Below are 26,741 nucleotides of genomic sequence, written 5' to 3'. Positions count from 1 at the left end.
CAAAACCACTTGATGATGACTTAGTTTTCAATTCAAGGTTTGATAAAATAAATCAAATAAATGCCAGATCAGTCACAAATACTCAAAAATTAATAGAAATCCTCAAGCACTTATGTTATGTATTCAAAAAACAAGAAACAAAACTTTGAAGGTAATGCAGTGATAATAAATTAAGTAATGATAAGCACGCAATAATAAATTATTCTCCATGAAATTTCCATCCATCAGAGCAAACAATTTTACCTCAAGCAAGAAAATTTAACAAAAGATCCTGCATAAATTTATTTTACCTCTAACGAATTTACAGAGCAAATCAGCGCGAAAAGTGCACACTTAGCTAGCATAAATCCTAGAAGTTACTTAAAAAAAAGAATGAGATAAAAAATGAATTGCATCTTATGAAATTCAGATCCCTTGAGACAGTTTATGAGAGGCAGGTAAGAACAAAAAATATCTATATTGAATTCAAACTTTATAAACAAAAATTGATTTAAAGATAAAAGTTAACTTTTAAGCCTCAAAGGACATTTGCTTTTCCTTGGTCGTCTGGAATCTGATCTTAAAATAAGGGAACAGCATGTAACAACAATTTTAAGAACACCATTCCTGCAGCCATTCAACGTAAACCTAAAATTGGAATTTACTATGCTGATAAACAATTTCAAATCATTTTACTCCTACAGGCATGTTAAAATCAGGTCAAAAAGTAACATACTACAAATACCAGTAGCATTCAACAACTCATAAGTCGCAAAATTACCCATTTGTTAATAATGAAATGACCACATGCAATTCTAGCACTGAAAACAAGTAGCCACAGGGAGATGTAATAGTGTAAATTACGGCACAGAAGAATAACTCATTTAGATCATCCAGCATCCTCTAAATATATTTTGTTTAATTAAAAAAAAATATGAAAAATTAAGTGCATCAGTGTTAATGCATGCAAGGAATTAGTGTACTTCCCACTCCATTAATTTTCTCATGCACTCCTTTTCACAACAACAGCCCCAATTTTTTTGTGTTTTCATGCAAATCTTATGAACTCACAGACCAAAAAAGCACTCAAAGAGCACATAATATCAAATTATTAAAAACATGAAAGATTATTTCGTTAAAGGGTACTTGTCGGGGTAATGAGTCTAGAAATACATGAGAACAGAGTACATAATGTTAGGAGAAGTTGTTAAACCGTTATTGACATGTTTTGGCCCTCATAAGTTTACCTTGCGCATTTGGGAGAATAATTTTCTCCTGGGTGGACGTCCTCTTAAGCCTGTCAGCCTTAAAGTTCTCCACACCCTGAATGAGCTCCACATGCTGCTTCTCTTGCTTCACGTCTGAGGCACACAATTTGGCAATCAATCAATGTCCAAATCAGGCCTTTTGGGGCAGAGTAGACCCTGACGTGTAACCGTGCTACAGCCCCCACACAGACTGATTCTGCACTCATTAACTGATAGTGGCTTTCATGATATTCAAGGGAATTTTACTCAAAGGCTCATTGCTGTACACACATCGCGATGAGATTTAGAACTCACACAAAGCTGCTTTAGCTAAAAGAGGTGCAAACCTAAATACATGACAGAGGACTAAAAATACCCTAACCGTTTCATAAATATATACTGAGCCGCCACTATAGGATTAATGAAAATTTGGACGCAGTTCAAATGGCACTTGGAGGATCCTTATTATTGATCCATTTCTCTGGCATTTGAAGGAGGAGTAGCTGAATAACTTCACTGATGGATTTAGGAAACAATCCAGATTTCACTCTCTTGTATGTGTTTGGCCAAATTAGCTTCGTCATTATTTTATCAAAAAACTGACTAATTTTGAATGAAATGATTTGAAATTTGGGCTACTAAGAAGCTTTGCACAAGACTTTATTAAGTACAGAACCTCTTTCTACTGCGATCAAATCATAAGTAAGCCACATGAAGTTGTTGGGCAGACTTGGTGGATTAAGTGAAGAAATGTTTTTAATTAGGTACTCTAGCAGTGACAGAACATGAAGGCAATAATAATCAAGGCATGCAAAAACATTCAACAAAAAGCTATCAGAGCAGGAAATAATCATACGTCACACAAAAACACAATGCACAAAACAGAATATTCGTAGCATAAATGTTTTCACCAATCACAAACAATTACTACTGACAAAAGATTAGATAATGACATTTCTAGAGAAAAATGAAATATATATTGATGCAATGCTGGTCACAAATTCAAGCATAAATAAAGTAAACAGGATACATAAGAAATGAATAGAATGCAGAGTGAAAGCAAGGGATGATACATAAAAAGAACCATTCAATACTAATTAACTTGCAGTGAAATAGATCTACAAAAATAAATCATGAAAGGCCGTTCTATGAAAATTAAACAAATGGATGATTCAACCGCACTGTTCCAAGACCATGCATACAAAACCTACCTTCAGCAGTTGGCAAGATGATCTTCTCAGCAGTTGTGGCTTTCTTCATATTGTCAGGGTTGAACGTCTCCAACTCTGATTTCAGGTCGGTGGCAACCTTGGGGAGGTCCTTCAGGGATGGGCTTTTTGGAGCGGCCATTTTCTCTGGAGTTTTCTCTGGATGTTAAAAACCTGAAAGATAAAAGGAGAACTCAATTAGTCCCTTAATCTCCAAATTACCAATTACTGATACCATAACATCCACTTCAAAGCTGAATATTAGGCTTAAACATATTTAATGAACACTGAGGAGATTTCTAGCGACACATTTTGGTCTTTGTGACACAGACTATACTAAGCCTATGTAATACTTTACGCCTTCCATCAGCCAAGAAAATATTCCATCCACTGAATTTTTATAATTGAACGTTATTACATACAGGATTTTTTCCACAAACATTTTCTAAGGCTACTCCAAAAAAATGCTATTTAACGAAACGTTTGTGATTGAGAACTTTAAACAGGCTACTTCAAGTACACTCTATACTACACAAAACTTGTAGATAACAGCGAAGAATGCAGAGTTTCAAAGATATAATACAGATTTAATGAATTCCTAAAGGAATATATAACACCCACTTAGATAGCTCCCGAAAATGTGAATTTCAAAATTATATGCCTTCATCATTAAAAGGATAAAAAATCATCTATGCCTCACATTGACAGTTCAAAATATTGTCCAGTTCCAAACATTTAACATATGATTGAGTTGAAAAATATTGAGCCAGCAGTCACCTCATGAAAATTTTAATTCAATACATTCCACAAGAAATCAATAAAACCTATTAATATAATAAGGTACTGTGAGAATCTCTAAGTTTTGGTTGGACTGAATATGAGCTCATAAGAACACCTTCAAGCAGCAATATCTCCTTTACAGAAAGTTAAATACTGAGGGATGTGCGCTGTTTTCAAGCCCCAAACGGGTTTTGTTCAAGCCATAATTGAGAAGAAAATGGAGTTTAATTGTGAAGATAACACTTGCAGTAGTGCACCCAGGTTACTCTCAAATGTTTGTCATAGTGTTTCCAATGATTATGGAATTGCGGTGATGAAGTGATGCATATCACAAAGACTAATAGAAAGAGAGTTGGTCACTGAAGAAAGTAATTGTTATAATTTTTACAATTCTGTCAATTGCAATTTCTCCTACATATATCCTGCAACGAATTAGCCCTCCTTTTCAATCAGCCTATTCTTAAAAAAATACTCTTCGTTCTCATTCTGGACAGACGAAAAAAGCAATTCGAAGTGAACGAGGGGGTCATCACGAGACCGCTTCTTACCGGTGTTTGGGCGAATAATATGGTCCTCAGCGAAAGTGCACTAGGCGAAGCTCGTCGGAATGGTCCGGTGTCTTGAAGGCAATGCACGAGGCAAGGCGGTCGAGCGACTAGCAGGTCAACTGAGATGAGGAGGACTCGTGTAATACAAAGATTTTCCTCCGAGGGTCGCAAATAGTTAGGGAGGGATGACGGAAAGGGAGGGGGGTTGCAGAAAAATAGGGGAGGTGGGGTGAATGAAGGATTTTCCAACGTCGACTGGAGACTTGAACGATCGATCACGCACGCACAAACAGTCGAGACGCGGCGAGGCGCATCACTCAACTCACTTCACTCCTCCCCGACACCGCGAGGTTTCGTTCCCAATGATTCCCTAACGACGGCGAAGATGTGCTATTAAAGAAGGGGGAGGCAGAGGAGGAAATAAATGTTGGAAAGTGATCGAATATCAGTGAAAGGGAGGGACGGAGTCAAGGTGACTGTGTCCACCGCAATGAGTCAACGGACACGGTGATTGGCCTTCGTCATCATCTCTCTCCCTTTCGATTCTCCTGTTCGATAATATTATTCCACAGGGAGGATACGATGGCGGCGATGTAGCGACACCCATGGTGTATCTCCAAAAAGACATACAGCGGTTGAAAAGGGCTCGATGTGACCGGCTGCAGATAATGGGAGACGCATTTCTGCATCACTGACGAGGTTTGACATTGGATGAGGATCAGCAACTTATGCCAGAGCTATGGCCACGTCTCCAAATCATAGTTTCAAAGCAAATGCCATATTTACAGGACTAACGGCTTCATCTCATATGATTAATGCTGCCACCAGACAATAGCCTACTTGCAGCCATATGTAATAATAATTAATCATCGGAAAATTATAATTCCTAGGAATCCGAACTGTCAAACGGACATGATTTGCGATACAACATCTACAATTACTATTTCCGAAGATACGCTAGAGTAATCCAAGCTAACTAAAGGGAAAGCGATCACTTATCATCGAAAAAAATACTTCTTTCACAACTTCACTCATAAAAATCCATACAATATATTTTCACCCTTGATACATATGTTGCATATATGATCCCTCCTAATGGAAGGAGGCAACAGAACGAATGGTATTAAAAACCAACTCACCCCTTTTGGAACGGCATCGTGGGACCAGACTTTGACGGTAAGATCTACTCCATCTGCTTTATGAACCAATAACATTTTCCTTTACGTTTTTCCAACCAAACGAATTTACGAATTTACATTTCCAAACGGCCATGAGGAATTTGTCTTGGGGCAGCACAAGAAAGTAACAGCTCCTACGATAAGAGAATGGGTACAAAATTCTGCAATAGGTCCCTATATTTCCATCAAATCCAAAAGTTTCATTCGATCGACCCCCATTCAACTCCCGCAGAGACGAAAAGGTTCACACCATCACATGAATTAATATTAGCAACATTGCGCATTGGCTTCTGCGGAAAGGTAAAAGCGAAAAATGATTGTACCTATCAAGTGATGAATTCGATGTCTGATTATCTGAATAAGACAACAGCGTTAGTTTTCGTGCAGTTCATTTCGACAGGTAAGTAATGAAGTTTAAATATAAAGAGAACGAATCTAGCAGTGCTAACAGGCTACTCTTAAAATTTGACATACAATATTCAATGATTAAGGAATTACAGATGATAAAGCAATGCATATGATGAAGAATAATTTGAAGAGTGGAGAAATTCAGAAAGTAAGTTATTTTATATTTTTTTTAAGTTTGGTCGTTTGCAATTTCTTAGATACCCTGCGACGAATTACTAACCTGACAACAAAAGAAAATAATGATATCAATATATCATTCTGAAGGCAGAGCCGAGAGCAAAACTTGACCAAAGAAACAATTCTGGGTCTGAGTTTTCGTCAGCAAGTCCATTCTAAAATAAATATTAAGCGTTCTCATCCCGAGCAGTTAAAAAAGAATACCAATTTATTTCAAGTAAATTCTCAGGAGGAATTTATAAGTTTTATATATTTCGGTAAAAGAATATTTTCAAAATATTTCAAAGTATTTATTTTGCTAAATGTATCCATTTCCGACAATAACACGGAAGTTGCTGTTTCCATGTTGGCCTCGGCTCTTGGTTGATCCGCGTTAATACGCGCTATTGTTCGTTCGCCAACGGAGAGAAGAGCGCCACTACGAGGGATACATATCTTCGTTTGCGCGACATCTATGGGGAGACGACGATCCGGCGAGAGGGAGAGAGGCAGGCGGAGTGGACGCGGTCCAGTGCACGCGACGAAACATCGAGGAACGGCATGAAGGGCCGCCCTTTCAAATAACCGCTCCAGATTGCGACGGGGAATACAATCAGATCCGTTCATCTCATTTCGAATGTTTCCCAGCAAGGGCGCGCACAAAGCGCAGCAATTCCCGAAAATAACAAATGCCATTGAGGCTGTGGTAGTGTCGTAAGCCTCCGCACGGTCTGAAAGAGAGCGCGTCGAATGCAGCGACATGATATCTCGAGTGGCGGGCGAATGAATTTAAAAAAAAACGAGAGGGTCCTTCGCGGAGCGGATGGGAAAAAACCACCAAGAGAGAGAGAGGGATCGGGAAGGAGTGAATGAGGAATGCTTGTTTCATGAAGTGGACAAGAGGCTCGTTGTCGTGGGATGTGTGCCATCGAGATGCACTTTCGGAAGAGTGATGGAGTGGCGATCTCAACCGAAATAGACATCGCCAACTCACATTTCTGCCCTAAAACATAAATTGCTACTTGTAATCACTGAAAGATTAATATGAACTTGTGCATTCTGATCATCTCTATTTTTTAATTTTCTCATTTTTAAAAATCAAACTGTTATTTTTTGTTAAAGTAATCCCGTATAATAAAATCAATCATGGGTCCACGATTGGGACCAACCTTCCTCGTTGATTGAGGCACACCAATTATAGGTACATACGAAACGATGCTAATCAATCCGTATCGCATTTCAAAATACGCTCTAAGTTAAGTTGAGGGCTAGCACGTGCCTCGAGAAGCTTGCGCCATTTGCATGCAGCCTCTCAGAGATGGGCGTTCTATATCCACGGCGCATTTCTCATTGGGACGACACGGAGGCGCTGTCACCCATCCCCTCGCCGCGACACAGTCATTTCCAAGTAAAGGCACTAGAAATTGCGACGACTCCGATCTCCAACCAAAGTCCAGCAACCTCTTTCCGGTGAGAAAAACAATAATTGATGAGGCGACTCACCGTCCTCGCTAACCAACGGAAATGAACCCCACATCCCAACGGATCCAAAGGAGACGAGATCAAGAGAGAGAGAGAGGCCAATCACGTTTTCAACGAGAGATTTAGTATTTTCAGCCAGCGTAATAAATGAGATTGATTCACTCGGTGATCAAATCCAAAGGTTGGTTTTGATAGGTGGTGGTAGAGCTCACATTGGTCTAAGTCACAGGTTTGTGAATATCACAAATTCGGGTTAAATGTGGGAGGAGGGCATTTTCTTTCGCACTTCAAGGATTGTACATGGGGCTGTCCGCTGGAAACGTGGCAACTTCACCATTTATACCAATACAAGCCTTTATCAAATCCACTATGGAATTGGATTTTTTTCCATCAATTAGTTATGCTAGTGATGTTTAGTCTGAAACGAGCTCCACCTTCACCGATCCTAAGATCACTGAGCAGGGTTCCCACTCTAACTACATTTTAAATTTCACGGTTTTTTTCCAGGTTTTCACGGTCTAAATATCATCAAATTCACGGTTTGTAGATTGGGCATTTTAGGCAGAAATATTGATCACGTAACAATCATCGGCCGCACGTTAACTTAAAATGTAACAAACGTGACAGATGCCTTGAATCCAAACGCAGCAATGAAAGTGCTACCTCTCCTGACGTCACCTATCGTTAGCAAAATTCAGGTCCGGCTAAAAGGGTGTGAGTGGGAAAATGGAAAGAGCAGGGTGGCAGGGAAGTGAAGAAGTGCCTGATTTTTTGCCAGGATTAACGCCTTCCAATCGCAGGCTTAAGGTCAATGTGCTGTCATGGCACACACGGATCAATTAATAGTTTTGCTTTCGAATACACGTGTGCAGTTAAATGCGTGGACATTGCCTGCACGTGAATTACCTTGAAACGTGATTGAAATATCGCTTTTTTTCTTTCAACCCGTCTATCTTTGTTCTACTATCAAGTTTGAGAGATTTCTAAGGTATTATGACGAAATTCACGGCTATTTCCACGTTTTTTCACGGTAGACTAAATTCACGGCTTATTCACGGTTTTAAGGTTTTCACGGTTGAGTGGGAACCCTGCTGAGTAGTGAAAAATGCCTTAAAATTCATTCGCCTTATATTGCAAACGGAAGTCTCTCAGTTAAAGAACAAATTAAATATGCCCATAACCAACTTGTTACATATTCTTACAGTCCAAATCGAGTGGTCTACTGTGAAGTCGCAGGGCTAATTCACGATTTTTCCATCTCAGCTTACGCATATTCCCAGATCCATACGTGAAAACTAAAACAAAAAAAAGTCCAACTCGTGTGTCGACGGTTGAATCGATTTTAAGTCACAATTAATGAAATAGAACATGTTCGCAATTTTCTGATACTGATAGTTGAAGGAAGAGTGGCCTTCACGAATATTCATTACCAATGATACTGATTATGGTCGTCTCCAACGAAATAATTATATCTCGTATTCCAATCCCGCTCCGTGACTCCTAATTGGATGAAAAAACTGGGATAGTTATCTACGAACGGGAGTCGATATAGCTCTAAGGATATTAACTGTCGACTCTTCCGCATTCAATGCAGCATTTAAAATGGAAGAGTCGTACGCAAAAGTGACTCCTCCCACAGACGAAGCAACGAACTCACGTGCCGCTCTCCCCGTGCACGAAAGCGTCCACGATGAACGCGGCCTCGCTGTGCAATCGAAAGTGATGCGGTGGCCGGCGCTTCTCCTTTGCCCCGCGGGGGGGCGACACAACCGTTCTTTGCTCTTACCCCCCTCGAATACTTCATTTTCACCCGAGAAAAAAGGTGCCCTCGCGAAAATAAAGCGACAAAAGCAAGAGAGAATGCGCAATAGAGGTGAGGGCATCGGCCTCTGCGCCACGCGTTTATTTCGGTCTGCTCATTTCGTAGGGACAAATTGAAAATAGCGGAATCCTCGGAAAACTATTTCTCCAGTGAGGCCGCTCAAATGTCATCGTGTCATACTCTTTTGACTTTTACAGACCACTTTCCAAATACGGAATATTAACTTTACTGAAGACAAACATTTGATTCATGGGAAACTTAAACAAGTATTTAGATTATAAAAATGAATTATAACAGTTAAGGAGAACCATCCGAATGACATTTCGCAAGTGATAGAATGCTCAGATATTCTAAATATACCCTAGCGTGAGAAAATTAAGAAAAAATCACCACTTTCCCCTGTATAAAAGTATCATCTCTATGAATTCCAATGACTTATCTAGGTTTTCCTCAAGAATGGCCACCACGCTTTCCTGCTCTGGAAATACGAATATGAATTCTGGAAGAGGACGCTGCAGACTACACTTCAGTAGATAATAAAAGCAACTTTCTGTCTCCAACGCTAAACCAGCTCTCAATTCCAGCCATTCGATCAATTTGTCACTCAATTTCTGCTTAGCACGTCGATAGGAGAACTAACACATCGCGAAGAAAAAATCGCATCGGAGGGAAGTATATATACATACTAGAGCGCTGATCAAGAGCGAAGGAATCGAAATCCGAGGCCAACGTCAACACCAAGAGACTTCTGCATAATGCCGAAATCGTTATGAAAACTTATACAAGTTAAATATTTTAAAAAGAATAATATAAACCTTGTAGTTTCCACAAGATTCATACCTTACTCCATTTTTTACAATGGAAGCGTTAACAGTGTCCCCATTAAAATGCAGACGTCTAATCTTCTTCGCGAGTCCTGCATTATTATTAAAAATTACAGATTACAAAATTTCCGCACGAACTAGATTCCCCGCAGCAAGACAAACAATCCTATTTTTGGAACCAACCCTCTCGCTGCCGCGGGTCAAGCTAGTTGGGAACATCCCAATTCTGGGAGAAACGACCTGAAACAAGGAGAAGGGGATTTGAGGGAGTTAGTTGATTGTGGAGACATCCTAAAGGAGGGGTGGGGGTCAACCAACAGCAATTAGGAGGGGCGGGGTCACGCAAGGGGAGAGCCCATTCGCAATCGATCGGAAATCGCTTCCACCGTCGACAATTTAAACTAGGGCGATTGAGAAAAAGGCAGATAACCTACGACCACCCACATGAAAAACCTATGAACTTATTATCAACTACAACGATGTTCATTGCTTTAATTCTGGAAATTACCAACAAAGCCATGATTATTTATCTTAATTCGATGAAAATCTACGTCATTTGCGACATTATTAACATTATCCTTTAAATTCATACATGACACTAGGGCATTTAATCATAGTTATTTTTAACGTTCTTTGATCAACATTTATTTCTCTATGGTGTGCAAGAAAGTACGGATAGATTGTTTCACTCATCAGTCCATTCAAAATGATAGCGAGCATTGAAGTCACTCTGCCGACCCCAGGGCCTTCCTTAGTGACGACACCGATTACTGATTCCCAGACATTGTTCTCAGAAGAGCGGATATATTCGGAGAATCACGGTGGCCACTTCCTTCCCCAAATGCAATCGTATTTCCATCTCTCGCATAGGGCTCCCAAGGCGTGATGGGCCGTCGGTTGTTTCAGAGATGTCGATCCCCATTCACTTAAGAGTGAGTCAATCACAAATGGTTGGTCACCAAAGTGAATGGCTATGGATGAATCGTAAGCGCCAATTGTTTATTTAACTACGCAGGCGGATAATATTATTTCTGATAGTTTTTTTTGCAATTAACTACTTATAAGGGATAAACGGGTAGCCCAAATGTCAATTTTCTCGTACAGAAAAGGAGATGAAATTCTATCTACATCGCAACGGTCTCTTCTTTTGTTCTCCAACTGTGCAATCATGATGCGCATTGGCACTCTTAGAAAACTTCTTCATAAATATTAGCGTGCAAGATATCGGCACTGCTACAGCAGCCATAGAAACCAGGCTTTAGAAAGGACCCGTTCTTCTTGAGCTTCGGCACACATCGTTCCTTCGCAGCGTGAGCAGAGCTCACATCCCATCGAAATGGAAGAGGATCGCGAGAGAGAGAGAGAGGAATCGAGTGGCGTGCGCGTGAATACTTTATAAGGGAGTGAGCCATGTGCGACGGATCTCCCCTCGCGTGCATCGCTATATAAGGGCACTGTGGATGACGACGCAGGGGGAGAAGGGGGGAGGGGCAGAGGAGAAAGGGGTCCAGGCGAAACGCGACTCAATCCGTCACGACTCCCTCGATAAATTGGTGCAGCGGTGGCCACAGGGAGTCGAAGCGATTACATTTCCGATTTAGGCCAATGAGACTGCGTTTCGCACAAATAGAAATATGTAATTCCAATCCGTTACTGCTCGGCCAATTGCACATGATTGCAGAAGGAACAAGACGCACGCAATGTGAGAATGAAGATTGCTTCAAATGCTCTTAACTGATTGATGAACGGGATCACACTCGCAAAACGGTTAGCCCGAGGTTATTTACGATCGCTGAGCGCCAGTTGATTTATACGCAATTAGACAGAAGGATCCGCTGGTATGAACGCACAAATACAGAGGATATAAAAATAAACTATCGTAAATTATGAGCTAGTATCGGTCCCTGAGGTCGGAATAAGAAAAATATAATTAAGAGTTCTCAGACACGTCGATGTCCTTGAGGCAAATGAGATGGATGAGCAACAAAATATCGCTGGTAGAGATAGGCATCTATCGGTGCATTTGGCGAAGGCATGCCACTGGGATGCCTAGATCATCTTATAAGATATTTTATGAAACGAGCGAACTCCTGCGGCCCCCTCCCCCATTCCCAACTGCTCCGAGCTGCCGCATCACTTCATCAAAAAACGTTACGGCCGAGTCCACGAAGAGATTCTATCGGAACGCCCTTTTTAAAGAGCACTTTCTCACAACAACAGAGAGCAAGCAACACCAGTTCCAACAGATATGACCTATTTATGCTACGCTCTGGAGTAAGGCAAGAAGTTCTCTTAAAACCCACTCTTTATGCATTAACACACCTTATAGAGACAATTACTAACCACTTCCAAATGCGATATTTCACTAAAATATGTGTTGAGTGTAAGCAACAACAATAAATCATTTTATTAATTACAATATTAACATGGCAGTATGATATTTCAGCAAGTGTAAATGGTGCATTTTCTACTTGTACACAAATATCTCTGGTACAGTTCACCCCAACTCTATCTACCTTTTGTCTATTTAATCTGACTAATGAAAGAAATATCTCAAAAAGAAACGGGACCACATTTTGAATGCGACCTATGTATATTCCTCGGATCTATCCCAACATGTAACCATTTTTCAATCCCCATGGTTTGAAAAGTATGGGTAACAAAATTTCAAGGACTGGCACGAAAAGGAATCCGAGGGCTCGAGTTGCAGCAACCCACTGACTCTCTCCACACAATCTTGGCTCTCTATGAGCCATGTCGGCTGACGGTGATGGTCAACCGTGGCACAGGATTTGACAAATTAGAAATGACGGCCTTGGAGATGCGTCGTGTCCCGGAGCTCGCCTTGCCATAATGAGCGCGCATTCGTTACATCGGCCGTATACTCAACGAACGCATTAAGGAGTACGCTCAGATACGGAGAGAAAACGCGTATTTCTACGATCTGTACTGCGCTAAGTAAGATAATTAATCAGTCGTCCCATCAGCCACTCTGGGAAAGACAGCGATTACGATGCAACTCATCGCTCGTAGAAAGGTCGCTTTGAAAATCGTCCGAGAAGATGGAGACGAGAGAACGTGCAGCAGGAGGTGCAAATGCCTATAACAGGAATCGCTACCGTCAAACCTTCAGTGATGTGTAATGCACACCAATACGGCGCTGGGAGCGAGGACACTACGTCCTCTGAACCACCTTATGATGCGTATATTACTGCGAGGTGGAGTCGTCGCCTTTGTACGGCACGTCACTAACGACGGACTCTGCTGAAGGATAGACGTCGAGGCGTGAAGAGATTATTTCCAATTTTCCTCCTTTCCAATTGAAATTTAAGGGAAATATGCAATTCGTCAGCAATTAACATTTCTTATACATTCGCCAATGAGTTTCACTTTATTTCCGCCGTTGCCTTAATTGCCAATGTTTGTACCTACAGCCTCCAGAAAGCATCTAAACTCTTCTTGAATATTCGACGATCTTCATATGTTAAACAAACCCTAGAAAAACATTAAATCTACCGGCCTCGGTGGAGGCAAGGCTAAGGCCTCGCCTGCCAAACTGATGGTCGCGGGTTCGAGTCCCGTCCGGGTAAAACCCATCCATTCAGCGCAAGAGTGTTTTCAAATGTGCCGCCGTCCACATATTATAATGAGCGTAATAGTAGGACGCCTGTGAATATTATGAAATTATTATCGTCATTACCACTCTTAAGGGTCGTGCAGCCTAACAATGGCGTGTAGGTACCTTCTTTCCCGCAGTGGATGCCGCTGGTGACGGAGGGAAGTTAAGAGCGCCATCTAGAGGATGATTCTGCGAATATGCACCCTCTGCACTCACTCCAACAAGCACCCAAATCATACCAAGACAACACTAGCAACTCTTTTCGGCGAAAAGGCGCAACGCTCGCTCGTAACCGTTAAACATGGTAATCACGTCTCCGAATCGAATTTCTGACGATACCAATTTTTTCGAAGCCTAACACACAGCCTTCTTTCATATCTCATCCCTCTCGATCAAAAAACGAGTTCAGTTTAGAGGCAGTTTAGTTCATTGAGAGCAAGACTCCCCCGCAGCCCAGGAAACAATTCCACATCAAAGTCCTCTGCGTTTACTCAGTATTATTCTAACGTTCAAGATTACTCACCAGCACCTAGACCAAAGTTGAGTGAATATGCGGAGTGGGATGAGTTCAAGCCCAAATAAGAGGAATTACATACGATAAGAAGCAATGAGTTCTACAAAAATACTAAATGTAAACTGTACTACAAACTGTAAAGGTTCAGATCAGAGAAATACGCATGCAATAAAAACTTAGCATTATTGAGATAATTTTATTCCACTTTAAAACTAAATTATTCGTGGAAAATTGCCAGTAACTTTCAATAAGCTAATATGTTTGAATTAAACGTGACTAAGCTTCAAACATCTCTCTACAGTTCTCTTTAAACATGAAGTTTTCATTCCATTTTTGATAGTATTACCTCATTGAGAGACCGAAGATACGTCCTTGAAAGGAATCGCCTTTCCCGTTTTTTGGCGTGACATCAATCCTCTCGCTCATTATTTCAAACCTTCGGTCAATTTCAAATGCGAGGGAAGATCAAACATGCATGAGGGAGAGTAGGACCTCTAGACCAAGCAATCCAAGGGGGGTGGATACGTGGCCGACGCGAGGAAGCAATGCGACAAAAGCTTCATTCATGGAAAATGATGTCTTCTGTATAGAGATAAATTGACCTTTTCAATACTTCGAAACGATCAACCGAGAAATCATGAAATGCATTCAGATGGCTGGTCAAAACGGAAAGCAAAAATGCCTAGCTTCTTAATTAAGAAGGGTATTGACAAGATGGCAAGGCTATTTCATAATAATTCCATTCAGAATACCTCTCTTCCCGCTATAGTATCATTCCATGCACCATAAAGGCGCTAAAAACTTGTCATATACTAGGAATATCTCGATAAACTAGAAACCCAAATGCGAGAAAACCCATGACAAAATATGTCCAGAAAAGAAAACGACGCAGGACTGCATTTATGCCCACAGAGTCAAGACATGCCAATATGTCGTCTGGTGAGGCAAAGCACGAGAAACATTTCTTTCCAACAAGACACGTAACGAGGACAAGGTGAAGAGAGAGGGAAAACATCGCGCATAGACTGACGATCACGACAAAAGAGCGACGGAACGCGCTTTCGCCCCTTCTCCATCAACTTCCTAGCACACTAATGCGGAATAGAATGGACTCCTCACAGGGTGCGCAGGAGGCAGAGGCTGCTGTAACGATAAGTCGGTAATCCATCAAGGCGATCGCCCAATTCACGGTAAGTACAACAGATAAGTTGGGAGGAGAGAATACGAAGTTCGTACAACTTCACATTTTCTTACGAGTTTTTATAATTTGATTAAAACAGTCAGAAGTTTTATACAAATAATGTATTTTCGGTATTTTTAACTCCTCAGAATGAACTGACTGTAGGTTGTATTTCTATCATTGAAATGGAAATAAGTACAAGTTACGCCAAACACCATGACGTCCATTCAGGAAAATCCTTGCGCTTAGAGAAAACTCCTCCGTGCGAATGTATACGCCCCGAGATAAAATCCGAGCCGTCCAGAGAAGCAGACGCGACTGGGCACCTGGAAGACAAGCTCATGTGACAAACCATTTTAGTGCGAGAATTTGTACACAAGCGGTGACTGCAGCAATAAGTTCCCTCGCGAAGTCGCAACGATAAATGGCATAAATGTCCTAAGTGCGACGCAATAATCGAGTACCACGTGTTTCCGGAGAAGAGTAATGCCACACTTGAACACCTTTAAAATGCGTCCATTTGGCATTCGCCTGCGTTCTCCATCTTGCGACCCACTTCGCCGCTGCTGCGAGCGTGAAATTTATACACCAGCGCCCACAATAAGAATTAGTACAGCTCATTTCCATCACACCAATTTTGTAAGCCCTGTACGTCCCTCAGTATAAAAAGGAAACTTTCGTGAGTGCAAAAGCGAGCCATTCTCTCTTCTCACTCCCCAAGACGCGCCCCCAATCATTTCCCACCGATCGCCCACACCAAAAGGAGTCCTTCATCAGCACAGACATGAGAGGATCCACGCGATAAGTGACCCAGCCGACCACTGCCACTTTGAAAACGCATTCGACGCCAAAGAGGACGGAGAGGAGAACGACTAATTCATGAATAGCTAGGAAAAATATACAGAGCACGCTCAGCATCCCGTAATCAACCCATGTCTCTCTCAAGTAACAGGTTAGCCTCCAGAAATGATCAGGTATGTAAATAAGACATGAAGAATTCTTCAATTCCGCAACTACTTTAGTCGAAATGGCTCGGAGACAATGAATCTCTGGCGTTCAAAAACAATTAATGGAAATGGTAGCAGTGGACTTATTGGCAAGGTGTTTATTACTTTCCGCGACGCCGTCAATCCTATATATTGATGGTAGTGCTAAGCGCACGATTGGTGCACCAGAATGTGACTTATCTGGAACTTTAGCAGTTCCAAAAAATGGAAACTATTTTTCGCTCGCTGCCTCCGAGGAGAAGATTGAGCGTGAACAGGAACAATGACCATTTCTGGTCAAAGTTGAATAACATTTTTTAAATGATAAACTGCATGCAAAAAGCGAGTATATATTGCAACTAACGGTATAAATGGGAGAGTTAAAAGAAGCCTTCTTATTTACGCTGGGAAATAACAGAAGATGAATAACCTACAAGTTCTGATGGATCAAGGCTAAATTTTCCCGATTTTTCATTCATAAAAATGCGCACACGGAAGAGCAGTCGTGAATGCACCTACTTTACAGCACAGTAAGAACCAATGCAGGTTTCATTGAGAACGCGCCAATTCACAAGTCCAATCCGAAAGTTGTTTTGTATAGGTGAGTGCAGAGCTCACACCCGACTAAGCCAACAGCGTGTGTGATTCACGAAGTCAGGGAAGGGGGACGCACTTCAGCATTTTTTGTTTGAGGGTATCCTAAAAATAAATACTCCACCCGGGATTTGAACCCAGTACCCTTGGATCAAATTCCAAGCGTTGGACCCACGAGGCTACTGGGCTCCACTTTCCTATTCACTGCGTTGAATATGATGCCTTCCCTAATGGAGGCAAAGTGAGAATGCAGGAGCCATAAAAGACTGCGGGCGACATAACTGTGCCAATCGCAGAAATAGCAAAAAAGGCGAAGAGCAAAAATATCGCGAGACTGAATGGGAACGACAAGTACAAAGCGAGTGCCGACCACATAATAAGTTGCATTGATGAAGGTGTGTTGATGACATTCATTGGCCACCAACAAATGTCACGCCTCGCTTTCACCAATCTAATTGAATGCGGCGAATGAGGGTAATGCGCTGATTGGCCACGGTGAGGCGCCACACGCGAACGAGGGCGCTCCTATGAAAAGGCAGGGCAACCGCAGGGCCTCTCTAACGCACTCATGAACATTCCATCCCTCGCCAAGCTCACAGTTAAAATGCATACACACAAGGGCGCTCACAGCCTTCTGCACAAGGGGCAAAGACGGATCTGATGGGTCTGATTGGCCGACCGCGACGGTTACGTTAGTTTTAATGTTTTTAATTTAGATTGGAAATTTTATTTACAACGCATTGATTATTCACGAAGATATATTTCTCCAACTATTTTGGGAAAATGTTATTGTGTGTAAGTACTTTCTTTCCTGCCGCCATTCCCCGGATTAATACCAAATTGGGGTCTTTTTTTTACCCGGAATAACAATTTAATTAAATAATTCGTTCAATTAATGGGAAACATAGTTATGAGGAAAAAAAAGTCTTCTTCAATAATTTGAATTATCAAATAATGTGAAAATGAAAAAATACAACAGTAGCTGCCCACTTTCCATGAGTTGGTGACGTCATAAAAGTTCTAGTTCATTGAGTCGGTCAGGAGGACACAGTATTTGTCGGAAAGAATCGTTAATTGGAGGGCCAATAACTGAGTAACTCGGTGAAGCGGTGAGCCGCTCGGGAAGAGTCATTGACGTCATGAACTTTTCAGCGAAAGATGAAAGCCCAACGACATTTCGCCGCTAATAGCTAGAGAAGTAGGAGGCGGATCGAAAAACGGAAGAATACGAAAATTCTCTTCATACTTCAAACTCTATCGCAATGGACGATAAGAGACTATGAAGGTGAATGTGGGGGTATCAATGTTGGCCTCAGCTGCTGCGTTTTTCACTACAGTGCAATTCGCGCACTCGTAAACATATTTCCCAGAAGGGCTCCAGTGCGGATACCGTGGCACAATGACGACAGCATGAATGACAGGGTCGGTCGACTCACCTGTCAACGGCAGTAGGCAGTATTTGGCCTCATTAACGAGAGACTTAATACTTAGTGCGCACCCTGAAACACCAGTAAGGATCTACTGAGGATGGACGCAAGGAATAGTATGGCAAATCTAACGATGACTTCCTGAGTGCTCAAAGGAGAATAGATGTCCGTACTCACCCAGACGTCATACTTTAGACAAAGTCATCCTCCAGGTAAGGCCTGGAGAGCAACTCATATCTTCCTCTTATGATCTATCCCGAGTCAAGAAATTAACGCCATCCGGCACAACCCTCTCACTTGAGTGAAAGCCATACTTCATAGGTCACTTCATACATCGATAAATACGTACAATAGAAAATCCTAGTTCATACTCGAGGAAACACCAAATCTAGCCAGCTAATTTCTATAGAGCTTCTTGATACTAATATTATTTAACTCAAACAATTTTTTCTTCGCCTCTCTCAAAGCCGACTGGCTGAATTTGTTTCCAAGTCCATCGACCTCACTGGGATCTTGTATAAATGAGGGACTCCGAGAGAAACAATGATCTTTATATTTCTGAAGAGAACACTAGAGGTAGATGATGATTCAGCGTGGAATATTTAAGATCTGACTTAGGGGATCATTTCTTGACCCAGTGCCTTCACCATTTTCAGCATCAAGAACTCCCGAGGCGCACAGTCTACTACTACTAGTAGTAATAAAACATTTAGCTTCGTTGTAAAAAAGAAAACAAAAAATTGGATCGAAGTTGGCCGTGACGTTTTCACATATCCCTGGAAAATGGCGCTTGAAAACACAGCCCTAAAAGAAAGCAAGACATTCCAAAATGATCCTAAAAATAATTTTGGGAGAATGTAAGGCGTCGACGCCCACTACGTGCGCAAATTGTGCGTGCCTTCAAATGTGAGTGACAGCAATTATTGGTGGGTGGATGTATAGACGTCGTAATAGAAGTGATTAGGTCAAAGAGCATATAGATATTAATGTCACGCGTAGTAGCCATTTAAAATATCCACGTTCGTTAAGGTCAGATATTGTGATTCAAAATTGTCGGCAGCCGGTGATGATTAATCAATTAACTTTCTCGAGAACCACAGCACACAAAGGAATTTTTCGGGGAAGCTCCAGAATTTCAATATAGATCTGAGGATACGAGCCCTGCCGAAGAAAATGAAAAGAGAGAACGCCGGCGAGCTTCAAAGCCGATTACATAAAAGACATTCCCCAGCTCCATCCTATTATCTTACGAGGTTTCCGATTGGCCATGCTTGACGCGAAGTCCCGCATTCACGAGCTCACAGGTGGGATGCTCAAGGAGCCAGAAATTTCGGCTGAGGGATTCGATGAGAACGACAGACAGCGGGCGATCGAAAATATTATATAGAAGACAAAGCAGAGAGAGACGCCTCAGAGATGAGCATGCGCTGAGACACGTCAGAAGTGCCCGAAACCGAAAATGAGAATTTCGGAAGGAATGGAGAATGGAATTCTACGGAGAGAACGGATCCTAGCCCAATGAATACGCATGAAAACATATTTCCAATTACTTCCCAAAGAGTCCACATGAAAATGAGGTCGATCAATAAAAACTGAAAGTGTATTTCATTCAGAGAATCCAAAAGATGTTGCGATGAAAATTCGTTGAATGAATTAAATTCGTTGAATGAATTAAATTCGTTGCAATGAAAAAAAGCATCATGCTCGGGCTATCAATCGGCAATTTAAAAATAACACAACAGCGGCAAAGTTGCCGCCCACTTTTCTCATAGTTCATCGTCATCAAAGTTCTGGTTCATAAACTCTTCCAGGGAGATACGCTCATTGCTGAAAGGAATAGCTCGCTACTAAAATGTGAAAATCACGACGACAACCACGTGAGGGAAACGTGAGAAGCCGAGGTGGAGTCGAGGGTTTACCTAGGATCAAAACTGGGGGGGGGGGGGCAACCATGGTTGTTCAAGTTACCGGTATAATTTTAAGCATGGAAAATGCGAATGAAACTAACATTTTAAGGAAAATGTAACAGCTCTTTATTAGTTTTTAAAATTAATTACTTGAAAAAATATTATTTTCCTTAAAGACATTTGCGATTTTTGCTTCTAGGGGGGGCAACTTCCCCCTCCTGCCCCTCTCTAGGAACGGAGTAATGAGGAGAAGCGGAGGACATAGTGTCCGTGACGCCATCAACTCATCTGCGTAAGGGTTAAAATTAAGGCCGTCGGATTTTTTGCCAAGAATGGCTCGAGACGCAGGCATCGAATCGAAAAGCGTAGCATAGGCATGTGCATAATCATTTTTCACAGTATCGCAATCGAAATTTAAGTGAACGAACCTATTCAGACGATTAAGTACATTTTGGGCTATTTCGCCGCGTCGCTGAGTGTGGGTGACCCCATTGTCTCCCGACCGATGCTGCTCCCCTTCTCAAGGGTGTCTGTCTCAGTCTGGTGAGGCACGGCGCTGGAAGTATTTGGCCGAGGGGATGAGAAGAGCAGACTGTTTGGATGCTATTTTCCATGATTATCGGCTGCCACGTTCAGCTAATTCTTAGACCTATACTTATCAATGGCTCTTTTTGCATTTCTATTGCTTCTCTCACCAGTCCCTGATAAAATCTGTTTACTTTGGCGACAATATTTGCATTCCTCACGTCGATTGTGTGGCCCAGTGATGCGTGTTCGGCCACAGCGGATTTATACGAGTTGATCTCCAGCATTAGGTGAGGCGTAATTTTTAATCTAACGAAGAGGAGCGAGTCAGTTTATTTATATCACAAACGTCACTTAAGAGCTAATGACTGACGAAGAAGTGACACACAGATACGGGGAGACTGGAAGTGAAGTAAGAGTGACGGCGGGAGATAATAGCTTAGCGAAGACAAAGAGGAGAGACGCCACGGATGCGAAGGGTCGAGAGGGCGCATTAGTCATACGGCAACACACGATTCAGAGATGAAAGGGGGCGGGGTGGGGGGTGGAAAGGAGGTCTCCACGCTCCCTCTTTCAGTCGCCCCCCCCTCCTCTTTCCGCCGCCGAGAACACTTATTGCGAAATCCCAACGCCGACTCACAAGGGAGACCGATGCGTTGTGGCTCGCAATTCCCGCGCCTATGACATCCTCGGCAGGAGAACATCAGCTCAAGATACGGGTCAATCGTGGATAGGCTATTTCTAAGCATCATTACTCTTACAGGGAGAAATGTGGAAACGTTATATTCAATCGTAGACGAATGAGATTAACTACATAAAGAATAAACATTTTTAGTTTATTACAGACGAAATAAGGAAATACGCATCAGAAAAAAACATACTGCAACCTTGGTTGAGCAGCAAATCAATAAAATCCGTAACCAGCACCCGAGGGCAAGTGTAGACACAAAGGTATATGCAAATTAAGTCACTTTTACAATCTGTTTACTTTTTTCTTACTTAATTTTTCTTTACTTAATTCAGATTAAAAAGAAATTCCAGAGATAAATTTGCTGGGTTTCGTATAGGAATTAAGTTTAAACACTCGCACTGAATTTCACGCTTAATAATATCATTTATCTAAAACTTTTTGCTCATAAATTATTGCATGCAACAATATTAATGAGGATCGTACAAAGGGCCTGCTTTTAATGCCTTGCACCCCCGATTATTTATAAATCTCACTTGCTTCGCCACAGAGGAATTGCTGAATGTCAGCAGACACACGCCAGTGACAAGAGTGTTAGGGAGACAAAATTCAGGGTTAGCCGAAAGGGACGTAATGCAGTGTAAACCACAGCCGCGCGGGAAACGCCCCCGGATGCGGACGCTTATCTGACGCGGTGCGGCCAGGACCGCGGGAGCCACATCCCGGCGAGGAAATTGGGGGAGACCGAGGCGCTGCCCCCTCAAATTAAAAAAATACCCAGGAAAGACAAATGGGGAAAAAGAAAGTCTCCAGGAAGATCCCTGGCAGGAAAAGAAAACAACCATCGCTCCGAATAAGATGACGCTGAAGACAGAGGTGGACAAGCCCTGCTTTGATCCCTGCAACAGCCAACACCCAGTAACATTCGATAAATTCCGTCGCCCACGGGGTTAACAAGACGTGGGGATGACGTGAAAATGCAATTCAAAACTAAATGGTGGGTAATGACAGCCACTGACGATTAGAGCAATACAAATTAGTCTTTGAAAATGTTCAGAACCGCAGGCACATGCCTGGGAAAGACATGATTCGACCATCACTCATTTCCATGCCATAATAACGTAACACAGAAAGCATTCTTTCAAACAAAAGTGTCCATGAATGAACAACTGAAATTATTATCCTGTGGATATCTACGTATCACATTACGCGCTTCTTTCTAAATACTTCCTTATTCCAGTGATTATAAAACAAGAAAAGAAAACACATTAGCGTTAAATGTAGTCATAAATAACTCAATGAATTTAGCAAAAAAAACAGTCAGGAAATTGGTTGATCTATTAACAAACACCTTTGATGTGAACAATTTGTTCACATCAAAAACAGTTTACACGAAAACAACCAATTAAATAACAGGTGCGTTGGTACGTCCAAGGAAAAATAGAGATAGCCAGCCAGGCGCAAAAAACACCTCGCCTGTACTCCGCTTAGTAGCATTTTTTCAGACCAGTACATTCACAGAGAGTGAACGCCAGGGAAAAAGCCTCCGAGCCTTCTGACCTCAATTTGCAGCTATGCACTGTCAGATAACGCCGGTCAATCCATCACTCGGCTTCCCCAGGAGTGATTAAGAACAGGCTTAAAGAATAACCACGTTAGAAAAGGGGACGACAAACTTGAGCTCCGCGCACTCTCCCAATCTATCCGTTTCAACCTCTAGCCCACAACAACAAAAAAATCTCGACATCCCCCGAGTCCCTTGCTGCCGAAAGAAGATAAACTAGTGATCAAAAGAGTGCCAATTCACTCGCGTAGAAAGTGATTGGAAGTAATTGAAAATGGAATGGGGAAATTATGCAGAGAGCACTGACATAAACGCTCATCAATACTCACGGAAATCGATATCGTTTCGAGAGTTGCACCACTGTGATTAAAATTACTCTACGCTGAAATACACCCCCAAATAAGTGTATGGATAATAAATATACATCAGATCGATATAAAAATGGAATGACCTTCATACAAGCCACCAATCCTTAGTTAAAACCAAGAGAGAGAAATATTTTCACACCGCATCAGGATCTTAACTACACGGGCTGAAATGAAAAAAAATCATACTCACAGCACGTTTACCATAATTCAATTATGGATTCATCATCACAAGGAACCAATAAGTTAATGTTGTATGCCAACAATTCAGATGCCACACATGCCAGTCTTTTAATAAGGCCATATTCAGTTCGTAGCTAATACTTGCTAACTGAAGTTTAAGTAAACGACTATGTCTCCAGCAGGTTTTAATCAAGCCGTGTTCAAAGACAACCCTTTCCCATGAGAGAGTTCAACGACCGGAGAGACAACTTAACGTGCAACACGGCCATTATTACAGAAATCACTCTCTCTCTCTCCCTCCATTCAAACCCTCCACTCTCTTGGCGACAGTTATCACAATAACGGGAGTGCTAAGAGGATATCCAACATGAATTAGGGAAGACCAATTTCAGGGAAATAATGAATACTCAAGCCTTCATTAGCTTCACTTCCTCCGCGATTAATAACATCCATAGGTATGCATTACTATCAAAACGACTGCATGCACACGAAGAGAATGCCCAACTGATTGTGAATGACCCCATGCATCCCATTGGCCCCACAATGGAACACTGAAACGCATGGAACGGCCGACGTATGGAGAGCCACAGATTTGCTTAACGAGACGAAATCAGAGGATCACATTAGTCGAATACAATCAATTGACATCCAGCCAACCGATAATTGAGTAGTGCACACCCTTCCACAGTTCCATCGCCGGATTACCATTCCATGATGGACGCAAACAATGCATTGAAGCCGCAAATGCTGGCCCTGGCTGGGAAAAGCGGACGACGACCTAATAAGCGGACGGAGGATGCTTTTTTTGGTCGCACGCACTAATGGTACGGGCGAAAAAGAAAGAACATCTCCGGCGAGAGGCGATCCCCGAGTTTCGAAAGCGAGACCTTGACACGTCAGTCGTCGAGAGTGTACGGCAAGGGGAAAGGCGCCGCAGCGATGAATCATCGGATGAATGTGCGCACGCACGAGGCGAAGGCGCGAACGACCAGACCGCCCCCAATAAAGGCATCTCAAAAACTATTCGCTCTACCACCGGGAAATTAATTCCACCGATCAACTTCCTAAGCCGCGACCGAGATATACATGTGCAAGACACGAGAAATACGCCTGAAATGTATTCATCGTCGGGACTTGTGGTAACAATTAAGATTATGATAAACATAATAACCCATTTAGTATGAAAATAATCGTATTATAGAGCTAACCAAACTCCACAAAGAAAGACGATGCCTTGTAGTAGAACGCCAGGCGCATAATTCGGGATATCCGGGTTTTAATCCCGGACAAGGCAAATTATTTTTCCTCCGAGGAATTTTCGCACTTATAACGCGCACTTGCGGTTGACTCAGTTGAGCCACGCCTGCCACTAGTCCTCGGTTATCTCCTTAAATACGGAGTAGATGTCATTCCGACGAACAATACGAGAGGATTACAGTTTGAGAGGTTCAAGGAAAGCGATACTGACGCTGGCAGATATTCGGACGCCGGAGAACGCCCGCTTCACGAAGGGAACGGAGAGAGAGAGAGGGAGAGAGAGAGAGAGTCAATGCACCGACTCTCTGGCTTAGCCTTTCGCGATCACAGTCTCCACTGCGAAGAATGGCCACTCTACGAGGTGATGACGCGAGGACATCGAACAAGGGCAAATGCACTCTATGTCGTGGGAGTTAGGCTGGCATTAACTGTGACTATACCCACTACATAAACGCAGCCTACATTAAATTCAGCTGAAATCGCCGAAAGAGGAAGTGAATACCCACGGGGAGAGCACGGATATTACAATCGAGGATTCCCTAGTCAATCCCTAGATATGCTGCCTACCACAGTATTGCCTTTCAGCGGGTTTACAGAAACCACCGCTCGCGTCGCTAATGGGCACGGCGATCTGAATTTCACTTTGGAGAAATTAGCTATGCGTAGTTAGGGGTTTCAACCGACATGTATGCCCTAGATGATTTCATCTATCGAATTTTTAACTTTTCATTGCTCTTTCTCGAGGTTGACATTATTATATTTTGCATAATGAGAATGAATGGGCCTCTCTGTAGATGGTTAACTTATATGGAGCTCTGCAATCATCGCCTTACGGCGAACATAAAAAAAAATGGTTGAAATGTGCCCTTACAATAAGTGCAACGCATATCAAGCTTCAAGAGGGCGGACCAACAGGGGACTCCCAGAGGTACCTAGGTCCCCTTCACGTTAAGGTGGCCGTATATATCCCAGAGAAGGTGAATTAATGTTGCTCCTTAGGGCACATTTTAATTGGTTTTCAAAAATGTCCGCATATCGGCGACAAGTGTAGAGGGATTCATTAATTCCCGAGGTTTTCCACTCTCGAAGAATAGCATTGAAAATTCATCATTTTGATAAATTTCATCAACATGGGGAACGTGGTAGCTTAGTTAATATAGGTATAAGATTATCGAAGGATCCAGGATCTCATCCCCAGTGAAGCCATTGCACATTCCCAAATTAAAACATCAGCAAGAAGCATGGCCCAGCAAGAGAAGCTGCCCCCTGTCTGTACTGTCATGCGTAAAGATCATACACATGTGCTTATCGCTTAAGATTTCGCTGTTGCGGGCGAGTTCTACCCTCACCTATCCAAACCAACCCTCAGGTCCAATTACTGAGGGTTTTAACGTCAAAAATTTATATTTTGGTTAAGAACACTGATTATATCTTATTCCCGTATAAATCATATCCCACCCTTCCTCTACAGTCTGCGTACTTCCAATCTCCCGGATTGGAGGATTAGAAGTACAAAAACTGAAGACAAAGGGTGGGATAGTATTAAAACGGGAATAGTAAATGCGGCGAAGTCAATAGGCTACGTTGACCGCAGAAGGATAAAGGGGGATCCTTCCCTCCTCCATTTCTTTTTCCATTGTCTCCATATCCCACGGAGGCAATGGTAAAAGGAATAGAGGGGAGAAGGAATTGGAAGAACGTAGACACAGAGCAGGACAAAAGAATGTTTATGAAACTGAATAAGCTAAGAGGGCATGGGAGGATTGGCGGAGGAGAAAGCGTGAGGAAATGGCAAAGTTCCAGAAGAAAGTAGAAATAGGCGTGTTGTGCGTCAAAGTTGAGTCGCTATCAGGCGGCAAAAGAGGACAAGCCATGTTTGAATTAAGGCTAAAGATGGGAGATTGCTAACCGAGCGAGAGGAGGTACAGAGTAGATGGAAGAAATACGTGGAGGCATTGGCGAAGCGAGGGGGAGGGGTTTTAAACCCCCCGCCCCCCCGAGCTCAGAGAAATTTTTAAATTTAATCCATTTTACTAAATTGGATTGATATTACTAATAGAATAGTGTAAGGATTACTAAAATATCCATCAGAAAGCCGTAAAACTCACCATTTTGAACAATTTATCTTAAAATTCCGCAATTTACTAATCTAGCACCTACCGCTTATCCTGGTGGGTACTCTATACCTCCACACACCCCGGTATTAGTTGCACCTTAACCCCCCCCCCCCCCCCAGCCTTAATTCCTAGCTACGCCCCATAGGATCCATGTGACGGAAGAAATAGGCCGTAGAAATTAAC

At 42.2% G+C, this 26,741-nt stretch overlaps 1 protein-coding gene across 8 annotated transcripts in view; it reads right to left on the bottom strand.

Annotated features, from left to right (window-relative positions):
* The window catches only part of LOC124155224 (thymosin beta), a 176,965-nt gene that overhangs the window by 18,592 nt on the left and 131,632 nt on the right, over positions 1-26,741 (bottom strand). For 4 of the 8 annotated variants that reach the window (XM_046528985.1, XM_046528951.1, XM_046528943.1 and 1 more), the window contains 2 exons: positions 2,438-2,608; positions 1,227-1,340 (listed from right to left, as the gene is read on the bottom strand). In XM_046528985.1, coding sequence (XP_046384941.1) covers positions 1,227-1,340; positions 2,438-2,576 — 253 coding nt within the window. In that variant the 5' untranslated portion in view covers positions 2,577-2,608. Of the gene's footprint in view, positions 1-1,226; positions 1,341-2,437; positions 2,609-3,762; positions 3,912-26,741 lie in introns of those variants that run through there. The other 4 variants (XM_046528972.1, XM_046528991.1, XM_046528979.1 and 1 more) reach the window with 2 other exon arrangements.

The sequence above is a fragment of the Ischnura elegans genome, chromosome 1, assembly GCF_921293095.1.
Source record: "Ischnura elegans chromosome 1, ioIscEleg1.1, whole genome shotgun sequence".
NCBI lineage: Eukaryota > Metazoa > Arthropoda > Insecta > Odonata > Coenagrionidae > Ischnura > Ischnura elegans.
Note: the sequence above shows the minus strand (reverse complement) of the source record. Positions and strands in the feature narration are given on the sequence as shown.